Here is a 27,869-nt window from a genome sequence, read left to right as displayed (position 1 = left end):
ACCATTCTATCGTCGTGACCTGAGCTTACTAATGGAAATTTTCTCATCATGTTTTTCATAAAAAGTGCATTTCCGTTTCTTGGAAAGAGTCATTGTTCCTCCTCTGTCTGCTCTTCTTCACTCTCCTTGTGTCACTCTTCTGACTCTCTTAACTTTTTCTTCTCCTCTTTTCTTCACTCGTCTTCCTTTCCTTCTCTTCACCTTTCCACCTCACTCTTCTACAATCTCCTTGCTTCACTCTTTTTACTCCCTTAATTTTTCCTTCTCCTTTCTCTCCAATCTGTATTAATAAATAGTATACGATTAGATCAAATACTTTGGTTAACATTGCTTGCCTCATTTTTGTATTTTATCTCAAAAACATTGTTTGGAATAATAAATTGGCAGGCTCTGTAATCATATCTTTACCTTTCCTCCTCTATCTCACTCTGCTTCCTATCCAGTCTTCCTCCTCTCCTTCCTCTCCACTCCATAACAGAAAACATTATGCTAATGTTACCCATGAACATTTCTAAATATATTTTCACACTAATTATTATAATGCCAAATCATTAAAATTGTAATCTACAAAAATATTCTCATAATTAATTGTGCATTCATTCAATATAATCATGTTTTCAAAATAGACCATCCACTGCATGTTTACATGTGAACGTTTTTTAACCTAGCAACCATAACAGTAGCTAGCTAACCTAGCTAGCTAACTTAGTCTACATAGCTAACGTTAGCTAGCATGACCCACTTAAAACCTTATAGAGCAGATCATCCATCTATATAATACATTGTGACATTATAACATCACTAGCTAGTATCTCAAAGGATTGTAACTTACCTGGCTTGAAAATAAGTTTGTGGTGATTTTGTGGATTCACTTGACACTTGCTAACTTCTGGCCGAGTTTTTCACAGCAGTTTTCTCTAAAACTATTGCGAGCAAGTAGTTAGTAGAAGAAGAGTGAATGAAGCTGCTATAGCGAGCAGCCCCCTCTGTTGGCCTAAACAAGCACAACGCGATTCAGACGTCAACCGGTAGGCTCTGCTGCCCGGTATTTCTTGCCAAGTAAAATATTTCACTTTGCGGTCTGTTTTTAACGCACAGTTACAAACGGGGACATTTCTGGGGACAGCTCCAGCCGGAGACAGGCCACCAAAAATGGGGACTGTCCCCAGAAAACGGGGACGTCTGGTCACCCTAGTTATTTTCTCAAAATTAGAACCTAACAGCATAGAATGCCCTTCTTGCCTTGTCTCTCAGATCGTTCACAGCTTTGTGGAAGTGACCTGTGGCGCTGATGTTTAGGCCAAGATACAGTGGTTCGTCCTTTAAAAGTTGCGGCCTGCTTTGTGTGCTGCTGCAGCGTTCTGTGGCAAGTCATTTAATTCTCAGCCATTTTTTCTGTTACTGCAAGTTATTGCTAGTTTGACCACCAGAGGCCATCTTCGAGAAGCATTTGAGAATATTCCATATTGGCATTAACCTGTCTAGGATGAGGGTGCCGGTAGCGGCACTCCCCCCCCACCCCCACTGAAAAGGCAGAGCCGCGAAATTCAAAAAAAATATTTTTTTTAAATATTTAACTTTCACACATTAAAGTCCAATACAGCTAATGAAAGACACAGATCTTGTGAATCCAGCCAACATGTCCGATTTTTAAAATGTTTTACAGGGAAGACACAATATGTAAAGATGTACATCTATTACCTAAAAACACATTAGCATAATCCACCATCTTTTATTTGTCCACCAACACCAGTAGCCATCACCAATTCGGCTAAACTAAGATATTTATAGCCCCTAACCAACAAAAAAACTCATCAGATGACAGTCTGATAACATATTTATGGTATGGGATAGGTTTTGTTAGAAAAATGTGCATATTTCAGGTAGATGGCATAGGTTACAATTGCACCCACCGTCACAAATGGACTAGAAAAACTACATAGAGCAACGTGTTTACCTACTTACTAATCATCAAACATTTCGTAAAAATACACAGCATACACTAATCGAAAGACACAGATCCTGTGAATACAGACAATATTTCAGATTTTCTAAGTGTCTTACAGCGAAAACACAATAAATCGTTATATTAGCATAGCACATAGCACATAGCAGCCCAGCATTGATTCTAGCCAAAGTGGGCGATAACGTCAACATCGCCAAAATATATTAATTTTTTCACTAACCTTCTCAGAATTCTTCAGATGACACTCCTGTAACATCATATTACACAATCCATATAGAGTTTGATCGAAAATGTTTATATTTAGCCACCAAAATCATGGTTAGACAATGTGAAATGTAGCCCAGCTGGTGAGAAAATGTCCGTGCGCCATATTAGACAGTGATCTACTCTTATACATAAATACTCATAAACGTGACTAAAAAATATAGGGTGGACAGGGATTGATAGACAATTTAATTCTTAATACAATCGCGGAATTACATTTTTTAAATTATCCTTACTTTTCAATACAATTTGCGCCAAGCGAAGCTACGTCAAAAAACATGGCGTCCTAAGCCACTAACATTTTTCGACAGAAACACGATTTATCATAATAAAAATGTCCTACTTTGAGCTGTTCTTCCATCAGTATCTTGGGCAAAGGATCCTTTCTTGGGTCTAATCGTCTTTTGGTGGAAAGCTGTCCTCTTGCCATGTGGAAATGCCAACTGCGTTCGGGATGAACTGGAAGCGTGCCCAGCAATTCACAGCGTTTCAGAAATAAATGTCCCAAAATCGCACTAAACGGATATAAATTGCTATAAAACGCTTTAAATTAACTACCTTATGATGTTTTTAACTCCCATAACGAGTAGAAACATGACCAGAGTAATATTACTCCCTCCACTAATGCTTGGAACAAGTGCGGGTCGATGTCCTCCAGGCGCATTACGCAGCAAGAAAAGAGTTCCTAGCTACAGGGTTTTTTAATTTATAGTGCCTGTGAACGCGCAATCGACCCCATTCAAATCGTCATCACGTAAAGGCATCCAGGGGAAGACGTAAGCAGTGTCCGTATACTCATAGCAATAACTGTGACCTTTTAACTGACTCCAGATCAGGGGCCAACATTTCTGAAATCTGACTCCATGTCAGGGAAATTGCTGTAGAATGGGTTCTGTTCCACTTAGAGACAAAATTTCAACTCCTATAGAAACTATAGACTGTTTTCTATCCAATAATAATAATAATATGCATATTGTACGATCAAGAATTTTGTGGGAAGCCGTTTCAAAAATTACACGATTAGCATAAATAGTGACAACAGCGCCCCCATCCTCAACAGGTTAACAGAGAATTTAAAACCTTTTTTGTAATATCATAGTATATGGGATTGATTTTAAGAAATTTGGCTTAATTAATTTGATTAATATTATGGCGTTTCCGTTAGGATGGATAATATGGCGCTGTACAACATGACGGTTGGGAGTGGGCTACAGGATTGGAGGATTCTAAATTGTTTGCCTTCATTAGACAACTTTGTTCCAATATTTCTGTAAATCAGTGATTTTTATTCCATAATCCATAACTAAATCAACATCTGCATTTTGAAAGAGTATTTTTTATCTTTATTTTATAAACGAAATGTGGTTATTTGTTTATTAGGCTACTGTGTGGTCTACAATACATGCTGTAGTAAACATGGAAAAGTGCCTAAATCCTTACATAAGGGAGAGGAGGCCATGTCGGTACTACAGAATGCAGGGCACACGGGAGACCAGTGTTATTTCATAATTTTGATGTCTTCACTATTATTCTACAATGTAGAAAATAGTAAAAATAAAGAAAAATCCTGGAATGAGTAGGTGTGTCCAAACCTTTGACCGGTACTTGCTTCATTAATTTGATTAATATTATGATTAATATTATGGTGTTTCTACTCCATGAAATATGAAAAAACCTCTGGGTTTCCGTTAGGATGGAACAGAAAATATGGAGCTGTACAACATGATACTCATAAATTCAGAGCATTGTCAGATTGTCAGTTTGTAAATTCCGACCGTTTCACTCTCGGGGCGCACACTGGACGTTCAGGCCGAGGGTTGATTTGAGCATTCTGGCCTTACAACGGCAGTCAAGCACCCAAGCTGACATTGGCTAGCTACTTCCAGACACAAATGAGACCACTCTGACCATTTTACTCACCTTAGCAGAGCTGGTAAAGCAGTTTTCTTGTTAACCTCTCTTGGGTACGTGAGACGTTAGCGTCCCACCTCTTCAACAGCCAGTGAAACTGCTGGGCGCCAAATTCAAATACAGAAATACTCATTATAAAAATTCAGAAAACAAAACAAATTTTACATAGGTTTAAAGATGAACTTCTTGTGAATCCAACCACGGTGTCAGATTTTAAAAAATGCTTTACGGCGAAAGCATACCTTACGATTATTTGAGAACATAGCCCAGCAGACAAATCATTACAAACAGTAACCAGCCAAGTAGAAGAGTTACACAAGACGGAAATAGAGATAAAATTAATCCCTTACCTTTGATGATCTTCATATGGTTGCACTCAGCAGACATTCATTTACTCAATAAATGTTCCTTTTGTTATTTATATCCAAAAGCCTAAATAATCGATAATATTTAAACCGGACAATAACGTCGTCAATGTAAAAGGTAAACAAGAAAGGCACTCTCTCGGTCTCGCGCATGAAAAAGCTCTGTGACACTTTAGGGTCCACTCATTCAGACTGCTCTTACTTCCTCATTTTTCAGAATACAAGCCTGAAACAATTTCTACAGACTGTTGACATCTAGTGGAAGGCATAGGAACTGCAATTTGAGTCCTAAGTCAATGGATACTGTAATGGCATTGAATAGAAAACTACAAAAAAAAACAAAAAACGACTTCCCGAATGGATTTTTCTCAGGTTTTCACCTGCCAAATCAGTTATGTTATACTCACAGACACTATTTTAACAGTTTTGGAAACTTTAGAGTGTTTTCTATCCAAATCTACCAGTTATATGCATATCATATCTTCTGGGCCCAAGAAGCAGGCAGTTTAATTTGGGCATGCTTTTCATCCAAAATTCAGAATGCTGCCCCCTACCCTAGAAAAGTTAACCAGAGCGCTGATGACTGTGAATGTGCTGCCGGAAACAATTTAATTACGCTTTTCTTCTGACATTTACTGAAACCGGCCATATTCAACGGGTGTTGAGCGCTCGTAAAGTAATTATTCTGCGCTCTGGTACACTAAGACGAGAGTGCTCTGAATTCCGTGTAGATAGTAAGCTGGACACATAAAAATTTTAGCAACGTTATTTTCTGATAACTAGTTCATTGCATCCGCCGTGGAGCCCAGTTTCATAATATGACCATATTTCCCAGCTGCTTGCCATCGTTTTAAAGTAAGCGTGAAACAACAGGCCTTATTTTAGTGCATTTTTCACCCTGCCATCTCCTATTAGTTATATTGAGCACCAGCTCCCTTTAGTTCTACTGAGCACCGTGGCACCAGCTCGCCTTCCGAATGTTCTATTCCCAGCTTATTGTTCAACGTCACAATGCCTGCTTCGCTATTGTTGGCAATGAGACCTGCTCACGTTGTTTTATAGTTCAAATGTAAACAACAAAATGTAAACAACAAAAATAATATTGGAACTCTGCCCATTGTTTCCTATGGGGGAAATATAGGCATGTCTGTCTATTTCGGCAAATATCTCGCAAAGTGTATATTTCGATTTTTTTCAAGTCGGACGCCATTTTAATTATGAGAATCTCCTCTTTCTAATTATGTAAGCCTGGGCAGCTATCTCAGTTGTCATCAAATGCTAGCCCCAAAATACTTTTTGCCCTTGGAACGCTGAGCTACCCCCATTGTTTTCTAATGGAGAGGCATTTGTCATCGATTGCTAGACCAGAAATAGTCAGAAGTAAATTTTTTCCCTACTTTTTCAGTACGCAGCCATAAGCACAGTTGACACCATCGAGGTCCAGATGTTTACTTTCTACATAAGTTGTTTTTTTCCAGTTTCGTCCGACGAACAGATTGTAGTGGTAAAATAAAAATTACTTTTTTTAATGGAATTCTAAGCATCACTCCAGTCAAAACAGGCTTTGCGAACGTTCAATTCCATTAATTTGCTTCGGGCTCACGCTAGTGTTCCAGTTTAGCCAAGGTTCTGAAGCCGTTTTTCAGCCTTGGGTGAATTTTGACTCGTTCTATTGTCCAGCCTATAGATAGCCAGAGCGAATTTACGAAAGAACACAAATGTCCATTGAGAAAGCACAATGACTATACCATTTAGCTAAGCTAAGAATGACGGGAAGGATCAAGTCAATAAACGTTGGGTAGTTAGATAACCTATAGTTAATATACTGGCAAGTTTGATGTATAACTACTAGTGTTAGGTAGCTAGCTAACATACCGGTACATACTGCTGTAATGATATGCTATGTGGTTCGTAAGGACAGCGTATCTAACAAATTGTCAGCCAACATAACGTGTAAGGTAACAAGCTACCCCTTGGTCGTTAGGGCAAACCTGTTCTGTGATAGGAGGGGGGATTTTCACACCTTGCTCGGCAATTAGACTATTCTTTAGTAAAGGTTGAATAGTCTGTTGTTCCGCTATTAGCCCTTCTCCCCAGCTTGCAACAAATTGCTGTTCCCATCTCATTCCTTTCCCTCTTCCACGTGTCATCATTCTGCTCCTGAGTGGCTCGCTTGTGGGCGTGCTGGCAGGATATGGCAGCATCTTCAGTTGTGTGTCAAGAATTCTGCATACAGTAGCCCGTTTGTATGGCGGTGTGGTTATTCACAGGCAAATTGTTATATGCTATGGAGGTACATTTGTGTCTTTTTGTCGAGAGCAAAACCTTTTTTATTTTCAATCAAAAATAATTGTTCTGAATGCAACTTCTTACCGACACAAAGGAAGTCAAAGTGGACACCTACAAAGATGGCATCTCAGGTGAGCAGCACTGGGCTGTATTTACAGATCCTAAAAGTGGCATATGCTGCTTTAGATTGAATGGTCATATCTTAGTTATTATTTTCATATCTATACAAAATAAGCTGTTTTCTTTACTTTCAGAGAGCGAGCTGATCAAGGGGTCGAAAATCTAGATATTGCCAGATGTTCACTGTCCGAGGAACAGGCCGTGGAAGCTTTATTGCTGGCAAAAGTGTCCATAACCAGAGGTAATTAAACTGTTGTGTTATTTTTCTCCATCTCCGCCTGTCTTGTTGTACATGGAACCTGTCTCACATGCATTAATTTTAAAAAACTTAAGATTTTCCGATTTACACCACATAAACACAGCCATTTTCACTGGACTATCTGTTGCTGCCAAGTCATGATTTCCCTGGGGGTTAGCCTTGCAAAGCCCAAGTGGTGAGACACATAGCCCTCTATATTTAAATGTTTCAAGTACACTCCGATAGGTGTCTCTGTCACATACAGTATCTTCTATTGACATTATCTTCTATTGTTTGTCCTCATGTGTCCGTTTTTCAGCGGTACTCTGTAGCCACTTAGTGTGGACACCAGGTGAGACCACACACAATAAGTCTCTCTTCACTTCATCCCTCTCCCCCTTCTCCCTAAATCCGCTAGGTTTTATCAGCTGTTTTGGTGAACCCCTCCCCCGTCTGAACTGGCTGACACAGTGGGCACATGATCATAGGTGAGATGTCACTTGGTCGGGTCAACAGGAAGTATTATTAAAGAGATACTTTACATTCAAATACAGACAGAGATGTAGTAGTCCCAGAGTTAATGATCCAAGGTCAGTTTTGCGTTTCACCTCCTGATTATGTTGACTGACCGTGTTAGAATATAAAAAACAATTCTTAATCATGCTCTCTCTATCCATCTATCACTCGTCTGCAGGTATGTTTTGATGTGAGAGAGGAAGCCAGTCCCGTCATCGCCACCTCACCCGCTCTTAAGATAACCATTGGGCCAACTGGGGGCCCAAGTCTGGTTAGGAGACACCGCAATTGTGATGAACTGAGAGAATATTAGGGTAGCACTGTAATTCATGAATCATATGCTGTCTGCCGCTGTTCTTACCTCTTTCCCTTTCTGTCTTCTACACCTCTCTCCCCACCTCGTCTTTCTTCCTCGTTTTATAATACACACAATATGTGCATTGAAGTACAGATTGAACTTGTATTTATAATATAATATTACCAATTAGCATAATTATAATGCATTTATGTATTTCGAACACCTGGATAATGAACTTCTTTCAATAAAGCGTTTCACATTCTCCACTGGTTGAAATTAAGTATCTCATTGAAATAATATCCTGTGTCAGATTAATGCAGATGAAGGGAGTTAAATATGCATAGTTTTTGTTTCTGTTTTTATGAATTACAAATCAATCATGTTTCTAGTCTATTGCATAGTTACAATGTGTAATCATGGATGTTCCAAGAGCAGGAGTGGTAAACACTGAAGTGTATAATTGTAATACATACATGCAGACAGAGCATCATTCAAATAATGGAGTTTGATATGACTGAAAAAGAATGTCTCAGAGTTCATACCTGAACCGCACTTTTATTTGCCAAGGAAGAGTACATGATCAGTGAATATATTCAATGTACAGGCTACAATGTGGGAATCTCATGCATGGTAATAACTACAGTATATAGGACTTGCATCCTTGGCACAATAAAGGCATGCAGTTATTTTTATCCTTCACTACACAATAAGAAAATAAATAGTTAGCTAGCTATGTTACTCCAGCTGCATTGCAAGGCAAGCTAACACAATTGTACATTACATTTTCAGTAAATGCTTTAGCTAGCTAGATTCTTTACATCCACTGATTCACAAGAAGACAGCCTGGTTTGCTGGTTTTCTCAGGAGTCCCTAAAACATTAAACAACACAAATTACAAATTAATTATACTAACACTAGCTAGCTGGCTAATGTTAGCTAGTCAGATAACTTGCTAAGTAGAAATTAACTTTATGACAAAAAAATATGCACAAACGATTGTCTCTACATTAACTAACATATTCATCTCAATTGCAAATGTTTTGCTTGACTCGTTATGACGTTACAACTACTTACATTTGGTTCCACCGTAATGTTTTGTCAGCCATCTTTGTTGAAGAACGCCACCAGGCACGGGTGGCTCGCATCAAAATTCGTCATTGGAACCACTCGATATGATAGGTCATATAAAAACATTGGGACCCAAATGCATAATGAGTGCTCAAACTCCCTCTTGTGGTGGTCTGGAGCAATGAAACTGTGACACAGGGTACCTTGGTTGGTGACAGAAGCACCAGATCATCAGCAAATAGTAGACATTTGACTTCAGGTTCTAGTAGGGTGAGGCCGGATGCTGCAGACTGTTCTAGTGCCCTTTTTCACCAATTTTAACCGCACACTTGTTTGTGTTCATGAATTTTATGTCATGTGTTTTTCCCCCAATACCACTTTCCATCAATTTGTATAGCAGACCCTCATGCCATAGTGATTTGAAGGCTTTTTTTAAACCAACAAGACTTTGCCTTTGTTTTGGTTTGTTTGTTTGTCAATTAGGGTGTGCAGGTTGAATACGTGGTCTGTTGTACGATAATTTGTTAAAAAGCCAATTTGACATTTTCTCAGTACATTGTTTTTACTGAGGAAATGTACGAGTCTGCTGTTAACCTGTCTAGGATCAGCGTGGCGCTAGCGGCACACCCCCCCCCCCCCCCCCCCACTGAAAAACCAGTGCCGCGAAATTCAAAAAAAATATTTTTTTTAAATATTTAACTTTCACACATTAAAGTCCAATACAGCTAATGAAAGACACAGATCTTGTGAATCCAGTCAACATGTCCGATTTTTAAAATGTTTTACAGGGAAGACACAATATGTAAAGATGTACATCTATTACCTAAAAACACATTAGCATAATCCACCATCTTTTATTTGTCCACCAACACCAGTAGCCATCACCAATTCGGCTAAACTAAGATATTTATAGCCCCTAACCAACAAAAAAACTCATCAGATGACAGTCTGATAACATATTTATGGTATGGGATAGGTTTTGTTAGAAAAAAGTGCATATTTCAGGTAGATGGCATAGGTTACAATTGCACCCACCGTCACAAATGGAATAGAAAAACTACATTGAGCAACGTGTTTACCTACTTACTAATCATCAAACATTTCGTAAAAATACACAGCATACACGAATCGAAAGACACAGATCCTGTGAATACAGACAATATTTCAGATTTTCTAAGTGTCTTACAGCGAAAACACAATAAATCGTTATATTAGCATAGCACATAGCACATAGCAGCCCAGCATTGATTCTAGCCAAAGTGAGCGATAACGTCAACATCGCCAAAAATATATTAATTTTTTCACTAACCTTCTCAGAATTCTTCAGATGACACTCCTGTAACATCATATTACACAATGCATATAGAGTTTGATCGAAAACGTTTATATTTAGCCACCAAAATCATGGTTAGACAATGTGAAATGTAACTCAGCTGGTCAGAATATGTCCTTGCGCCACTTAGACAGTGATCTACTCTTATACATAAATACTCATAAACGTGACTAAAAAATATAGGGTGGACAGGGATTGATAGACAATTTAATTCTTAATACAATTGCGGAATTACATTTTTTAATTTATCCTTACTTTTCAATACAGTTTGCGCCAAGCGAAGCTACGTCAAAAAACATGGCGTCCTAAGCCACTAAAATGTTTCGACAGAAACACGATTTATCATAATAAAAATGTCCTACCTTGAGCTGTTCTTCCATCAGTATCTTGGGCAAAGGATCCTTTCTTGGGAGTAAGCGTCTTTTGGTGGAAAGCTGTCCTCTTGCCATGTGGAAATGCCAACTGCGTTCGGGATGAACTGAAAAGCGTGCCCAACTATTCACATCGTTTCAAAAATAAATGTCCCAAAATCGCACTAAACGGATATAAATTGCTATAAAACGCTTTAAATTAACTACCTTATGATGTTTTTAACTCCTATAACGAGTGAAAAGATGACCGGAGAAATATAACAGGCTAAACTAACGCTTGGAACAGGTGCGGGCCGGTGTCCTCTAGGCGCATGACGCAGCTCCAAAAGAATGACTAGCCTCAGGGTTTTTTCATTTGTAGTGCCTGTGAACGCGCAATCGACCCCATTGGAATTGTCATCACGTAAAGGCATCCAGGGGAAGACGTAAGAAGTGTCCGTATAGTCATAGCAATGACAGTGCCCTTTTAACTGACTTCAGAACAGTGGCCAACATTTCTCAAATCTGACTCCATGTCAGGGAAATTGCTGTAGAATGGGCTCTGTTCCACTTAGAGACAAAATTTCAACTCCTATAGAAACTATAGACTGTTTTCTATCCAATAATAATAATAATATGCATATTGTACGATCAAGGATTTTGTGGGAAGCCGTTTCAAAAATTACCCAATTAGCATAAATAGTCTAAACAGCGCCCCCATCCCCAACAGGTTAATGATAATGCAGAGGATTTTCCCAAGGTTGCTATTGACGCATATCCCACAGTAGTTATTGGTGTCAAATTTGTCTCCACTTTTGTGGACTGGGGTGATCAGTCCTTGGTTCCAAATATTGGAGAAGATGTCAGAGCTGAGGATGATGTTAAAGAGTTTTAGTATAGCCAATTGTCTGTATATTTGTATATTTGTATATCTGTATATATAGTTGTCTGTATATTTGATCATTTCATTGAGGATACCATCAACACCACATGCCTTTTTGGGTTGGAGGGTTATTATTTTGTTCTGTAGTTCATTCAAGGTAATTGGAGAATCCAGTGGGTTCTGGTAGTCTTTAATAGTTGATTCTAAGATTTTTATTTCATCATGTATATGCTTTGCTCTTTGTTCTTTGTTATAGTGCCAAAAGATTGGAGAAATGGTTTATCCATACATCTCCATTTTGGATAGATAATTATTTGTGTTGTTGTTTGTTTAGTGTTTTACAATTTTCCCAGAAGTGGGTAGAGTCTATGGATTCTTCACTTACATTGAGCTGACTTCTGATGTGCTGTTCCTTCTTTTTCCGTAGTGTATTTCTGTATTGTTTTAGTGATTCACCATAGAGAAGGCGTAGACTCAGGTTTTCTGGGTCTCTATGTTTTTGGTTGGACAGCTTTCTCAATTTCTTTCTTAGGTTTTTACATTCTTCATCAAACCATTTGTCATTTTTGTTCATTTTCTGTTAGAATTTTTTTGATTTGATAGGGAAGCTGAGAGGTCAAATATACAGTAAAGATTTTCTACAGCCAATTTTACGACTTCATGTCACGTTGGTATAAATGGATTAGGGAGACAGACGCAGGAATGAGTAATAGGGTTTTTTATTCAGCCCAAGTTACGACGTGTCGTGTAAAGGCACGGGGACGAAGACAAAACAAACACGTAACATAAACGCAGTGTTTTGGGAGAGTGTCTCGCTGGTCTGGGAGAGTGTCTCGCTGGTCTGGGAGAGTGTCTCGCTGGTCTGGGAGAGTGTCTCGCTGGTCTGGGAGAGTGTCTCGCTGGTCTGGGAGAGTGTCTCGCTGGTCTGGGAGAGTGTCTCGCTGGTCTGGTAGAGTGTCTCGCTGGTCTGGGAGAGTGTCTCGCTGGTCTGGGAGAGTGTCTCGCTGGTCTGGGAGAGTGTCTCGCTGGTCTGGGCAGGGTGTCTATTGATCTGTTGCTCCTGTGTGAAGTGTTGGGGCTGCATTTGAGAGTGATGTCCTTTAGGGTCCGGGCGAAGATGGGTACTGCTGCCTTGTATAGGTGGACCTGGTCGTAAAGGCTGTTCAAGTCCAGGGTGGAGTGGTGGGCCAGGTAAACATTTGGTTTTGAGACACAGTCAGGGGAAATACCTGCGTTTACCCACTGTATGGTAGCAGGGTGGAAGTATTTTCATGGTAGCAGGGAAGAGATAACCACTTGTGCGTTGGGGAAAGTAGAATAAGCTTTTTCTCTCTCTCTCTCTCTCTCTCTCTCTCTCTCTCTCTCTCTCTCTCTCTCTCTCTCTCTCTCTCTCTCTCTCTCTCTCTCTCTCTTTCTCTCTCTCTCTCCTGGTGCTCCATGAAATGATAGATGTTCCAGGTGCCAGTCTAAAGCTCTTTCCTCTCCTCTCCTCTCATCCTTCTCTCCCTTTCTGCAGGTGCTCCATGAGATGATAGATGTTCCAGGGACCAGTCTGAAGCTGTGCTACCTGAGCTCCAGGACGTCTGGCTACCACAGCCTGCTGAAGGTGACCATGACCCCAGCCATGGTGTCTCTGGGCCTGCTCAAAGTCCATCTGATGGTGGCTGTGGAGGGACATCTCTTCCAGAAGTGGTTCCACGCCTCGCCCAACCTGGCCTACACCTACATTTGGGATAAAACAGATGCCTATGGACAGAGAGTCTACGGGCTGTCGGAAGCTGTCGGTGAGTGTGTATAGACAGAGTGTGTGTGTGCGTGCGTATGTGTCCATGTGTGTCTGTCTATGAGCAGTAATAGCTCTGAGGGTGCCGAGGCCCCCAACTCGCTTCACTAACTGCTAACTCTGCTTGACAGCTAATAACCCTTCACCACGGTTACAGCTGCCGTGGTTACGTCTGAGTGACAGGAGGAGAGGAGAGTTTAAATGCCACCCAGGGCTTAGAGTGTCAAGTCTGTCATCTCTTAGAACAGACAAGAGTGTACCGGCCCTCCAATGTAGCTGATTCATTAGATAACCAACGTTACTTTACTTTGAATAGATATATTTTGAAGGGGCCAATGCACCTATATTTGCAGTCCCTACAGCAGCTAGCTGCCTTCAACTAATATGTGTTTTTATGCCAATCAAGCGTTGGTGATATGACAACATTTCAACACTGTTGCATAATGGGAGAGAAATTGATCTGTCACAGAACTGTCTGTTGGGACAGTGAACACCCACGATGTTAATTGGGTTATGGGCTTAACGAAGTGTAAGTGGGATCAGAGGAGAACAGGTCTGGTCTGGACAAGTCTAGTCTGGACAGGTCTGGTCTAGTCTAGACAGGTCTGGACAGGTGTGGTCTGGTCTAGTCTGGACAGGTCTGGACAGGTGTAGTCTGGTCTAGTCTGGACAGGTCTGGACAGGTCTGGTCTGGACAGGTCTGGACAGGTCTGGTCTGGACAGGTCAGGTCTGGACAGGTCTGGTCTGGACAGGTCTAGTCTGGACAGGTCTGGACAGGTCAGGTCTGGACAGGTCTGGTCAGGTCTGGTCTGGACAAGTCTAGTTTGGACAGGTCTGGTCTGAATAGGTCAGGTCTGGACAGGTCTGGTCTGGACAGATCTAGTCTGGACAGGTCTGGTCTGAACAGGTCAGGTCTGGACAGGTCTAGTCTGGACAGGTCTAGTCTGGACAGGTCTGGTCTGGACAGGTCAGGTCTGAACAGGTCTGGTCTGGACAAGTCTATTCTGGACAGGTCTAGTCTGGACAGGTATGGTTTGATCAGGTCTGGTCTGGACAGGTCTGGTCTAGTCTGGACAGGTCTAGTCTGGACAGGTCTAGTCTGGACAGGTCTAGTTTGGACAGGTCTGGCCTGAACAGGTTTGGTCAGGTAAGGTCTGGTCTGGAAAGGTCTGGTCTGGACAGGTCTGGTCTGGTCTAGACAGGTCTGGACAGGTCTTGCCTGGTCTGGACAGGTCTGGACAGGTCTGGTGTGGTCTGGACTGGTCTGGACATGTCTGGTGTGGACTGGTCTGTACAGGTCAGGTCTGGTCTGGACTGGTCTGGTCTGGACAGGTCTGGTCTGGACAGGTCTGGTCTGGTCTAGACAGGGGTGCTAAAGAATAAAAGCTATGCTACCATTATTGGACTCATACTTCCTGTATGTGGGTTAGCTCTTGGGTAGCTATAGCTGTAAATATAACAATTATACATGGAACTGCAGCTCACTTTACTTTGTTACTGTCTGTCTATTTGTCTGTCTGGTTGTCTGTCTGTTTGTCTGTCTGGTGTCTGTCTGTTTGTCTGTCTGGTTGTCTGTCTGTTTGTCTGTCTGATGTCTGTCTGGTTGTTTGTCCTGAGCATAAAAGAGTTGCTTGTCTCCATAATACTTTGTTTATTAACTATATTTTCTCTCACTCAAACTTTCCTTTCTTTCTCCCCCTGCCCTCCCTCTCCCACTCTCTCTCTCTCTCATTCTCTCCCTTGTCTCCCTTCTCTCTCGCTCTCTTTGTCCCCCCTCTCCTCCTCTCTCTCTCTCTTTGTCACCCCCTCTTGTCCCCCTCTCCTCTCCCCATCGCTCTCTCTCTTTCTCCCCCCTCTCACCCCCCTCTCTCTCTCTGTCCTTCTCTCCCCCTCTCTCTTTCTCCCACCTCTCTCTTTCTGCCCCCCCTCTCTCCCCAATCTCTCTCTCTCTTTATCATTCCCCCCCCCTCTCTCTCCCCCCTCTATCTCTCTCTATCGCTCTCTTTATCACTCCCCCCTCTATCTCTCTCTTTCTCCCCCTCTCTCTCCCCCTCTCTCTCCCCCCTCTCTCTCTTTCTCCCCCCCTCTCCTCTCTCCTCTCCTCTCCCCCTCTCTCTCCCCCCTCTCTCTTTCTCCCCCTCTCTCTTTCTCTCTCCTCTCCTCCCCCCTCTCTCTCTTCCCCCCCCCCTCTCCTCTCCACCTCTCGCTCTCCCCCTCTCTCTCCCCCCTCTCTCTTTCTCCCCCTCTCTCTTTCTCTCTCCTCTCCTCTCCCCTCTCTCTCTCCCCCATCTCTCTCTCTTTCTCTCCCATCTCTCTCCCCCTCTCCTCTCCCCCTCTCTCCCTCTCTCCCCCTCTATCTCTCTCTTTATCACTCCCCCCTCTCTCTCTTTCTCCCTCCTCTCTCTTCCCCCCCTCTCCTCTCCCCTCTTGCTCTCTCTCTCTCTCTTTCTCCCCCCTCTCTCTTTCTCCCCATCTCTCTCCCCCTCTCCTCTCCCCCTATCTCTTTCTCTCTCCCCTCTCTCTCCTTTCCCCCTCTCGCTCTCTCTCTCTTTCTCCTCCCCTCTCTCTTTCTCCCCCTCTCTCTTTCTCTCTCCTCTCCCCTCTCTCTCTCTCTCTCCCATCTCTCTCTCTTTCTCCCCCATCTCTCTCCCCCTCTCCCCCCTCTCTCTCTCTTTCTCCCCCCCTCTCCCCCCTCTTTCTCTCTCTGTCTTTCTCCGCCTCTCTCTTTCTCTCTCCCCTCTCTCTCTCCCCCCCTCTTTCTCTCCCTCTCTTTCTCCCCTCTCATGCTCTCTCCCCCTCTCCCCCCTCTCTCTCCCCCTCGCTCTCTCTCCATAGTGTCGGTGGGGTATGAGTATGAGTCATGTGCCAGTCTGATCCAATGGGAGAAGAGGACAGTAGTACTTCAGGGCTTTGAACTGGACCCTTCTAATCTGGGAGGCTGGTCTCTGGATAAACACCATATCCTCAACACACGCAGCAGTATGTTTAAATATACTGTACATGTACACTGAACACAATATAAACGTAGTTTAAATATACTGTACATGTACACTGAACACAATATAAACGTAGTTTAAATATACTGTACATGTACACTGAACACAATATAAACGTAGTTTAAATATACTGTACATGTACACTGAACACAATATAAACGTAGTTTAAATATACTGTACATGTACACTGAACACAATATAAACGTAGTTTAAATATACTGTACATGTATACTGAACACAATATAAACGCAACATGCAACAATTTCAACAGTTTTACTGAGTTACTGTTCATATAAGGAAATCAGTCAATTGCAATAAATTAATTAGGGCCTAATCTATGGATTTCACATGACTGGGCAGGGGCATAGGCCCACCCAATTGGGAGCCAGGCCCACTCACTGTAGAGCCAGGCCCAGCCTTACAGAAAGAAATACTCCTCAGTTTGATCAGCTGTCAAGTGGCAGGTCTCAGACATTCCAGCAGGTGAAGAAGCTGGATGTGGAGGTCCTGGGCTGGGGTGGTTACACGTGGCCTGTGGTTGTGACGCCGGGTTGGCAGTGTTGTAATACTCAAGACCAGTCTCGAGACATTTACATTTACATTTACATTTAAGTCATTTAGCAGACGCTCTTATCCAGAGCGACTTACAAATTGGTGCATTCACCTAATGACATCCAGTGGAACAGCCACTTTACAATAGTGCATCTAAATCTTTTAAGGGGGGGGGGGGGGCAGAAGGATTGCTTTATCCTATCCTAGGTATTCCTTGAAGAGGTGGGGTTTCAGGTGTCTCCGGAAGGTGGTGATTGACTCCGCTGTCCTGGCGTCGTGAGGGAGTTTGTTCCACCATTGGGGTGCCAGAGCAGCGAACAGTTTTGACTGGGCTGAGCGGGAACTGTACTTCCTCAGTGGTAGGGAGGCGAGCAGGCCAGAGGTGGATGAACGCAGTGCCCTTGTTTGGGTGTAGGGCCTGATCAGAGCCTGAAGGTACTGAGGTGCCGTTCCCCTCACAGCTCCGTAGGCAAGCACCATGGTCTTGTAGCGGATGCGAGCTTCAACTGGAAGCCAGTGGAGAGAGCGGAGGAGCGGGGTGACGTGAGAGAACTTGGGAAGGTTGAACACCAGACGGGCTGCGGCGTTCTGGATGAGTTGTAGGGGTTTGATGGCACAGGCAGGGAGCCCAGCCAACAGCGAGTTGCAGTAATCCAGACGGGAGATGACAAGTGCCTGGATTAGGACCTGCGCCGCTTCCTGTGTGAGGCAGGGTCGTACTCTGCGGATGTTGTAGAGCATGAACCTACAGGAACGGGCCACCGCCTTGATGTTAGTTGAGAACGACAGGGTGTTGTCCAGGATCACGCCAAGGTTCTTAGCGCTCTGGGAGGAGGACACAATGGAGTTGTCAACCGTGATGGCGAGATCATGGAACGGGCAGTCCTTCCCCGGGAGGAAGAGCAGCTCCGTCTTGCCGAGGTTCAGCTTGAGGTGGTGATCCGTCATCCACACTGATATGTCTGCCAGACATGCAGAGATGCGATTCGCCACCTGGTCATCAGAAGGGGGAAAGGAGAAGATTAGTTGTGTGTCGTCTGCATAGCAATGATAGGAGAGACCGTGTGAGGTTATGACAGAGCCAAGTGACTTGGTGTATAGCGAGAATAGGAGAGGGCCTAGAACAGAGCCCTGGGGGACACCAGTGGTGAGAGCGCGTGGTGAGGAGACAGATTCTCGCCACGCCACCTGGTAGGAGCGACCTGTCAGGTAGGACGCAATCCAAGCGTGGGCCGCGCCGGAGATGCCCAACTCGGAGAGGGTGGAGAGGAGGATCTGATGGTTCACAGTATCGAAGGCAGCCGATAGGTCTAGAAGGATGAGAGCAGAGGAAAGAGAGTTAGCTTTAGCAGTGCGGAGCGCCTCCGTGATACAGAGAAGAGCAGTCTCAGTTGAGTGACTAGTCTTGAAACCTGACTGATTTGGATCAAGAAGGTCATTCTGAGAGAGATAGCAGGAGAGCTGGCCAAGGACGGCACGTTCAAGAGTTTTGGAGAGAAAAGAAAGAAGGGATACTGGTCTGTAGTTGTTGACATCGGAGGGATCGAGTGTAGGTTTTTTCAGAAGGGGTGCAACTCTCGCTCTCTTGAAGACGGAAGGGACGTAGCCAGCGGTCAGGGATGAGTTGATGAGCGAGGTGAGGTAAGGGAGAAGGTCTCCGGAAATGGTCTGGAGAAGAGAGGAGGGGATAGGGTCAAGCGGGCAGGTTGTTGGGCGGCCGGCCGTCACAAGACGCGAGATTTCATCTGGAGAGAGAGGAGAGAAAGAGGTCAAAGCACAGGGTAGGGCAGTGTGAGCAGAACCAGCGGTGTCGTTTGACTTAGCAAACGAGGATCGGATGTCGTCGACCTTCTTTTCAAAATGGTTGACGAAGTCGTCTGCAGAGAGGGAGGAGGGGGGGGGGAGGGGGAGGAGGATTCAGGAGGGAGGAGAAGGTGGCAAAGAGCTTCCTAGGGTTAGAGGCAGATGCTTGGAATTTAGAGTGGTAGAAAGTGGCTTTAGCAGCAGAGACAGAAGAGGAAAATGTAGAGAGGAGGGAGTGAAAGGATGCCAGGTCCGCAGGGAGGCGAGTTTTCCTCCATTTCCGCTCGGCTGCCCGGAGCCCTGTTCTGTGAGCTCGCAATGAGTCGTCGAGCCACGGAGCGGGAGGGGAGGACCGAGCCGGCCTGGAGGATAGGGGACATAGAGAGTCAAAGGATGCAGAAAGGGAGGAGAGGAGGGTTGAGGAGGCAGAATCAGGAGATAGGTTGGAGAAGGTTTGGGCAGAGGGAAGAGATGATAGGATGGAAGAGGAGAGAGTAGCGGGGGAGAGAGAGCGAAGGTTGGGACGGCGCGATACCATCCGAGTAGGGGCAGTGTGGGAAGTGTTGGATGAGAGCGAGAGGGAAAAGGATACAAGGTAGTGGTCGGAGACTTGGAGGGGAGTTGCAATGAGGTTAGTGGAAGAACAGCATCTAGTAAAGATGAGGTCAAGCGTATTGCCTGCCTTGTGAGTAGGGGGGGAAGGTGAGAGGGTGAGGTCAAAAGAGGAGAGGAGTGGAAAGAAGGAGGCGGAGAGGAATGAGTCAAAGGTAGACATGGGGAGGTTAAAGTCACCCAGAACTGTGAGAGGTGAGCCGTCCTCAGGAAAGGAGCTTATCAAGGCATCAAGCTCATTGATGAACTCTCCAAGGGAACCTGGAGGGCGATAAATGATAAGGATGTTAAGCTTGAAAGGGCTGGTAACTGTGACAGCATGGAATTCAAAGGAGGCGATAGACAGATGGGTAAGGGGAGAAAGAGAGAATGACCACTTGGGAGAGATGAGGATCCCGGTGCCACCACCCCGCTGACCAGAAGCTCTCGGGGTGTGCGAGAACACGTGGGCAGACGAAGAGAGAGCAGTAGGAGTAGCAGTGTTATCTGTGGTGAGCCATGTTTCCGTCAGTGCCAAGAAGTCGAGGGACTGGAGGGACGCATAGGCTGAGATGAGCTCTGCCTTGTTGGCCGCGGATCGGCAGTTCCAGAGGCTACCGGAGACCTGGAACTCCACGTGGGTCGTGCGGGCTGGGACCACCAGGTTAGGGTGGGCGCGGCCACGCGGTGTGAGGCGTTTGTATGGTCTGTGCAGAGAGGAGAGAACAGGGATAGACAGACACATATTTGACAGGCTACAGAAGAGGCTACGCTAAAGCAAAGGAGATTAGAATGACAAGTGGGCTACACGTCTCGAATGTTCAGAAAGTTAAGCTTACGTAGCAAAAAATCAATAAAATTAAAAATCTTATTGACTAAAATGATATAGTACTGCTGGCTGGTGAAGTAGCCTGGCTAGCAGTAGCTGCGTTGTTGAAAGTGAAGCTGGCTAGGTGACCTCGACAGTTTCTCTAAGTTTCTCTAAACTACACAATTATCATGGATTCAAGGACAGCAAAGACAACTAGCTAACACTACGCTAATCAAGTCGTTCCGTTGTAATGTAAGCTTCTACAGTGCTGCTATTCGGTAGAAGTTGGCTAGCTAGCAGTGTTAGCTAGCAGTGTTGGCTAGGTAGGAGGACGGCAGCGCGGCAGGCGAAACTAGCTGGCTAGCTAACCGATAATTACTCAAAGTTACACAATTATCTTAGATACAAAGCTAGCAAAGAAAACTATGTAGCTAGCTAACACTACACAAAACAAGTCGTTCCGTTGTATTGTAATCGTTTCTACAATGCTCTTCGGTGGCAAGCTGGCTAGCTAGCAGTGTTGGCTACGTTGCGTTAATTTTCAACGAAAATAGCTCGCTAGCGAACCTCAATAACGACGCAATTATGTTTGATAAAAAGACGGGTATGTAGCTAGCTAAGATCAAACAAATCGAACCGTTGTACTGTAATGAAAATGAAAATCAGACCGTTGTACTATAATGAAATGTAATGAAAAGTTATACTACTATTCGGTAGACGGTGGACGTTTGCTAGCTGCTGGGCAGATAGCAGTGGACAACGAGACGACGAAATACGATAATTACGCAGTTATCTTTGATACACAGACGGCTATGTAGCTAGTTAAGAAGAAATTGCTAAGGTTGGACAAATTAAATCGTTGTACTATAATGAAATGTAATGAAAAGTTATAAAAGTTATACTACCTGCAGAGCGAATGCAGAGCGAATGCAAACGCGACCACTCGCCCCACACACCCCACATAGGGTGTTTCGGTCTTGTCTCGGTGTCAGTGTCAGATACATTTTTACTCGTTCTTGACTCGGTCTTGACTCACTCTCAGACAGTGAAGACACATAATTCTTACACAGACCAGCCGAGGCCAACAGACTAAACAACTCATAATTATCAGTTTCTTTCAGTCAGCGTATAAAAACACCAAAACAATGTCAAACATACTCCTTTTTTGAAACCTGGATATCTTATGGCCTATTGAAACCTGGATATCTTATGGCCTATTGAAACCTGGATATCTTATGGCCTATTGAAACCTGGATATCTTATGGCCTATTGAAACCTGGATATCTTATGGCCTATTGAAACCTGGATATCTTATGGCCTATTGAAACCTGGATATCTTATGGCCTATTGAAACCTGGATATCTTATGGCCTATTGAAACCTGGAATTCCTACTTTACTTATAACATTACTGTCATTCGCTTTAATTGAAAAATATCCTCAAACTCTGTCCAATTTCCTTGACTCGCTGGTAGGAAAGAGTGAGGGAAATTTTTGGAAAGTTGAGAGCTCACTATTAGTAAAGGGGAGACAGGATGAAATTGTAATTCTTTCTATCTATTATAGACAAGTTTGCACAGTGGTACACCTATTGAACCTAGGCATTCAGCGTGTGACAGGTTAGTACAGTGGTGAACCTATTGGGCCTCGGTCTTCAGTGGTGGACCTATTGGACCGGGCATATTACATCATTTATGCAGCAGCATACAAGACATGTTTGGACTCATCTGGTTGTGCTGTGCTCACTTGAACAGGAAGGTGGAGCGGTGGTCCGGTGGGAAAATGTTGTCATCAAACTTTGTCATCAAAGTCTGGAATTCTCTGGATTTATGGAGCTTTCAAGACAACTGGGAACTCTGGGGAAAACAAAGTTGAATCATGACTTCAGTGGTCTCCAGGTCAGAGCTCTAGAAAGAGGCCTGAGTTCCTGACTTGAAATTCCGAGTTGGATGACCGTTCAAAAAGTATTTTTCCCAAACTTCTGGGATCTTTCATTTCAGCTCATGAAATAGAGGCCAACACTTTACACACACACACACACACACACACACCGTCATCTCAATACACACACACACACACACACCGTCATCTCAATACAAACACACACCGTCATCTCAATACAAACACACACCGTCATCTCAATACAAACACACACCGTCATCTCAATACAAACACACACCGCCATCTCAATACAAACACACACCGTCATCTCAATACACACACACACCATCTTCTCAACATCACATACACACATTTAATTTGGCAGAATTAATAGTATGTGGGGGTTTTTCTCAAACAAAAGGAATGAATTCATCCCTCCCTCCCTCCCTCCCTTCGTCCTGTCCAGGTATCCTCCATAAGGGTAGTGGTGAGAACGTGTTTGTGTCAGAGCAGCCCCCTGTGATCAGCAGTGTAATGGGGAACGGACGTCGACGTTCTATCTCCTGTCCCAGCTGTAACGGCCTCGCCGACAGCAACAAGCTACTGGCACCTGTAGCCCTGGCAACAGGGATCGACGGGAGCCTCTATGTGGGAGACCTGAACTTCATACGCAGGGTCTACCCCTCGCTCAATACCACGGGCATACTGGAACTGAGGTATGGAGGGAGAAGAGAAGAAGATGGGGGAGAAGTCAGGTTGGGAGAGGAGAGGAGTGGGATGAGGTGGGAGGAGATGGGGAGAGAAAAGGTAAAGGAGAGAGGAAGAGAGTGGGACTGGTGGGAGGAGGGGTGATGGAGGAAAGGGAATGAGAGGGGGAGAAGAGTAGGAGAAGTGAGGGAGGAGGGGAGGGGGAGAGGAGAGGAGGAAGAGAGTGGGACTGGAGGGAGGAGGGGAGATGGAGGAAAGGGAATGAGAGGGGGAGAAGAGGAGGAGAAGTGAGGGAGGAGGGGAGGGGGAGAGGAGAGGAGGAGTGAAGGAAAAGAGGAGAGGAGGAGGGAGAGGACAGAGGATAGGAATAGTGTGTAGGATATAGACCATGTTGGATGAGATTCAGTGAGGTTGTAATGAAAGCAGGGAGGGCTCGGGGGACAGTGTGATTGAAGTAGAATTATACACTGCACTAGTTCTTATATCTCCTGGGTGTTTTTATCCATATTTAACTATGCTGTTCCCTTCACCACTCCACTGCTAACTCTGTCGTTCTGTTGTTCCTCCACCGCTCCACTGCTAACTCTCTCTCTGTCGTTCTGTTGTTCCTCCACTGCTAACTCTCTCTGTCATTCTGTTGTTCCTCCACTGCTAACTCTCTCTGTCATTCTGTTGTTCCTCCACTGCTAACTCTCTCTGTCATTCTGTTGTTCCTCCACCGCTCCACTGCTAACTCTCTCTGTCATTCTGTTGTTCCTCCACCACTCCACTGCTAACTCTCTCTGTCATTCTGTTGTGCCTCCACCGCTCCACTGCTAACTCTCTCTGTCATTCTGTTGTTCCTCCACTGCTAACTCTCTCTGTCATTCTGTTGTTCCTCCACTGCTAACTCTCTCTGTCATTCTGTTGTTCCTCCACTGCTAACTCTCTCTGTCATTCTGTTGTTCCTCCACCGCTCCACTGCTAACTCTCTCTGTCGTTCTGTTGTTCCTCCACCGCTCCACTGCTAACTCTCTCTGTCATTCTGATGTTCCTCCTCCGCTCCACTGCTAACTCTCTCTGTCATTCTGTTGTTCCTCCACCACTCCACTGCTAACTCTCTCTGTCGTTCTGTTGTTCCTCCACTGCTAACTCTCTCTGTCATTCTGTTGTTCCTCCACCACTCCACTGCTAACTCTCTCTGTCGTTCTGTTGTTCCTCCACTGCTAACTCTCTCTGTCATTCTGTTGTTCCTCCACCACTCCACTGCTAACTCTCTCTGTCATTCTGTTGTTCCTCCACCACTCCACTGCTAACTTTCTCTGTCATTCTGTTGTTCCTCCACTGCTAACTCTCTCTGTCATTCTGTTGTTCCTCCACTGCTAACTCTCTCTGTCGTTCTGTTTTTCCTCCTCCGCTCCACTGCTAACTCTCTCTGTTATTCTGTTGTTCCTCCACCGCTCCACTGCTAACTTTCTCTGTCGTTCTGTTGTTCCTCCTCCGCTCCACTGCTAACTCTCTCTGTCGTTCTGTTGTTCCTCCTCCGCTCCACTGCTAACTCTCTCTGTCATTCTGTTGTTCCTCCACTGCTAACTCTCTCTGTCGTTCTGTTGTTCCTCCTCCGCTCCACTGCTAACTCTCTCTGTCGTTCTGTTGTTCCTCCTCCGCTCCACTGCTAACTCTCTCTGTCGTTCTGTTGTTCCTCCTCCGCTCCACTGCTAACTCTCTCTCTGTCATTCTGTTGTTCCTCCACTGCTAACTCTCTCTGTCGTTCTGTTGTTCCTCCACTGCTAACTCTCTCTGTCATTCTGTTGTTCCTCCACCGCTGCACTGCTAACTCTCTCTCTGTCATTCTGTTGTTCCTCCTCCGCTCCACTGCTAACTCTCTCTGTCGTTCTGTTGTTCCTCCTCCGCTCCACTGCTAACTCTCTCTGTCGTTCTGTTGTTCCTCCACTGCTAAACCTCTCTGTTGTTCTGTTGTTCCTCCACCGCTCCACTGCTAACTCTCTCTGTCATTCTGTTGTTCCTTCACCACTCCACTGCTAACTCTCTCTGTCGTTCTGTTGTTCCTCCTCCGCTCCACTGCTAACTCTCTCTGTCGTTCTGTTGTTCCTCCACTGCTAACTCTCTCTGTCGTTCTGTTGTTCCTCCACTGCTAACTCTCTCTGTCATTCTGTTGTTCCTCCACCGCTCCACTGCTAACTCTCTCTCTGTCATTCTGTTGTTCCCTTCACCACTCCACTGCTAACTCTCTCTGTCATTCTGTTGTTCCTCCACTGCTAACTCTCTCTGTCATTCTGTTGTTCCTCCACCGCTCCACTGCTAACTCTCTCTCTGTCATTCTGTTGTTCCCTTCACCACTCCACTGCTAACTCTCTCTGTCATTCTGTTGTTCCTCCACTGCTAACTCTCTCTGTCATTCTGTTGTTCCTCCACCGCTCCACTGCTAACTCTCTCTGTCGTTCTGTTGTTCCTCCTCCGCTCCACTGCTAACTCTCTCTCTGTCATTCTGTTGTTCCCTTCACCACTCCACTGCTAACTCTCTCTGTCATTCTGTTGTTCCTCCACCGCTCCACTGCTAACTCTCTCTGTCGTTCTGTTGTTCCTCCACCGCTCCACTGCTAACTCTCTCTCTGTCATTCTGTTGTTCCTCCACCGCTCCACTGCTAACTCTCTCTCTGTCATTCTGTTGTTCCTCCACCGCTCCACTGCTAACTCTCTCTCTGTCATTCTGTTGTTCCTCCACCGCTCCACTGCTAACTCTCTCTGTCATTCTGTTGTTCCTCCACCGCTCCACTGCTAACTCTCTCTCTGTCATTCTGTTGTTCCCTTCACCACTCCACTGCTAACTCTCTCTGTCATTCTGTTGTTCCTCCACTGCTAACTCTCTCTGTCATTCTGTTGTTCCTCCACCGCTCCACTGCTAACTCTCTCTGTCGTTCTGTTGTTCCTCCTCCGCTCCACTGCTAACTCTCTCTGTCGTTCTGTTGTTCCTCCACCGCTCCACTGCTAACTCTCTCTGTCGTTCTGTTGTTCCTCCACTGCTAACTCTCTCTGTCGTTCTGCTGTTCCTCCTCCGCTCCACTGCTAACTCTCTCTGTCATTCAGTTGTTCCTCCACTGCTAACTCTCTCTGTCGTTCTGTTGTTCCTCCACTGCAAACTCTCTCTGTCATTCTGTTGTTCCTCCACCGCTCCACTGCTAACTCTCTCTCTGTCATTCTGTTGTTCCTCCACCGCTCCACTGCTAACTCTCTCTGTCATTCTGTTGTTCCTCCACCGCTCCACTGCTAACTCTCTCTGTCATTCTGTTGTTCCTCCACCACTCCACTGCCAACTCTCTCTGTCGTTCTGTTGTTCCTCCACTGCTAACTCTCTCTGTCATTCTGATGTTCCTCCTCCGCTCCACTGCTAACTCTCTCTGTCATTCTGATGTTCCTCCTCCGCTCCACTGCTAACTCTCTCTGTCATTCTGTTGTTCCTCCACCGCTCCACTGCTAACTCTCTCTGTCATTCTGTTGTTCCTCCACTGCTAACTCTCTCTGTCATTCTGATGTTCCTCCTCCGCTCCACTGCTAACTCTCTCTGTCATTCTGATGTTCCTCCTCCGCTCCACTGCTAACTCTCTCTGTCATTCTGTTTTTCCTCCACCGCTCCACTGCTAACTCTCTCTGTCATTCTGTTGTTCCTCCACTGCTAACTCTCTCTGTCATTCTGTTGTTCCTCCACCGCTCCACTGCTAACTCTCTCTCTGTCATTCTGTTGTTCCTCCACTGCTAACTCTCTCTGTCATTCAGTTGTTCCTCCACCGCTCCACTGCTAACTCTCTCTGTCATTCTGTTGTTCCTCCACCACTCCACTGCTAACTCTCTCTCTGTCATTCTGTTGTTCCTCCACTGCTAACTCTCTCTGTCATTCTGTTGTTCCTCCACTGCTAACTCTCTCTGTCATTCTGTTGCTCCTCCACTGCTAACTCTCTCTCTGTCATTCTGTTGTTCCCTTCACCACTCCACTGCTAACTCTCTCTGTCATTCTGTTGTTCCTCCACTGCTAACTCTCTCTGTCATTCTGTTGTTCCTCCACCACTCCACTGCTAACTCTCTCTGTCATTCTGTTGTTCCTCCTCCGCTCCACTGCTAACTCTCTCTGTCTTTCTGTTGTTCCTCCTCCGCTCCACTGCTAACTCTCTCTGTCGTTCTGTTGTTCCTCCACTGCTAACTCTCTCTGTCGTTCTGTTGTTCCTCTACTGCTAACTCTCTCTGTCATTCTGTTGTTCCTCCACCGCTCCACTGCTAACTCTCTCTGTCGTTCTGTTGTTCCCTCAGACACACCACATTAACATTTGTTCTGTGTTGTTTTTTCTGTCTTCTTATCCTTTGAAGGAACAAAGATTTCAGACACAGGTAAGATGCTTCACTCCTCGGTTAAATTAGAAATTCCAAGCTAATAGCAGTAATTTAGAGTTACTTTAATCACAAAGATTGTTAAATTGCCCCTGGGAAATATTGATTTAATCTTAGTTGTTTTTATCCAATCTAATTCAAATTCCAATAACTTTATTGTTCTCTCTTCCTCCTACAGTAACAACCCCACTCATAAGTACTTCCTGGCCATTGACCCGGTAACAGGAGCGTTGTTGATCTCGGATACCAATTCGCGGCATATCTACCGTGTGCGCTTGCTGACTGGCGGGCGACTGCTGTCGGACAGCGCAGAGGTGGTTGCTGGGACGGGAGAGCAGTGTCTGCCCTTCGATGAGCGCTGTGGGGATGGAGGCAAAGCTACTGAGGCGACACTGATGAGCCCCAAAGGTGAGGAGCAGAGAAACAGACACACACACACACAGATCTTCCAAACCTTGAAGGCTAAGCCCCAGACAGTACCCCCATGAGCTCCAAAGTGTAACTAGGAAGGAAGGGTGATGGAGCTGATGCGTCTGTACTACACCAATGAAATGCTGGAAAATAATGATCTAGTAGTGAATGTAGTAGTGACATCTTTCCTTTTTTATATCAGAACACTGACGATGAAACTAATTGTCGGTCTAGTAGTGAAAGTAAAGCAGGGCAGAAGCAGAAGGAGGTTATAAACCAGATTACAGCTGAAGTTAGGATGATAACACGTGATGAAGCCTGCATCAAAAAGAAGAACACTTTGACACCAAACT

The 27,869-nt window shown here is 44.8% G+C and overlaps 1 protein-coding gene across 2 annotated transcripts in view; it reads left to right on the top strand.

Moving 5' to 3' along the window:
- LOC129827405 (teneurin-2-like) overlaps positions 1 to 27,869 on the top strand; it is a 103,480-nt gene that overhangs the window by 43,715 nt on the left and 31,896 nt on the right. For both annotated transcript variants that reach the window (XM_055888225.1, XM_055888226.1), the window contains 5 exons: positions 13,118 to 13,385; positions 16,221 to 16,364; positions 22,484 to 22,733; positions 27,085 to 27,105; positions 27,284 to 27,513. In XM_055888225.1, coding sequence (XP_055744200.1) covers positions 13,118 to 13,385; positions 16,221 to 16,364; positions 22,484 to 22,733; positions 27,085 to 27,105; positions 27,284 to 27,513 — 913 coding nt within the window. The remainder of the gene's footprint in view (positions 1 to 13,117; positions 13,386 to 16,220; positions 16,365 to 22,483; positions 22,734 to 27,084; positions 27,106 to 27,283; positions 27,514 to 27,869) is intronic.

Source organism: Salvelinus fontinalis, chromosome 29 (assembly GCF_029448725.1).
Source record: "Salvelinus fontinalis isolate EN_2023a chromosome 29, ASM2944872v1, whole genome shotgun sequence".
Lineage (NCBI taxonomy): Eukaryota > Metazoa > Chordata > Actinopteri > Salmoniformes > Salmonidae > Salvelinus > Salvelinus fontinalis.
Note: the sequence above shows the minus strand (reverse complement) of the source record. Positions and strands in the feature narration are given on the sequence as shown.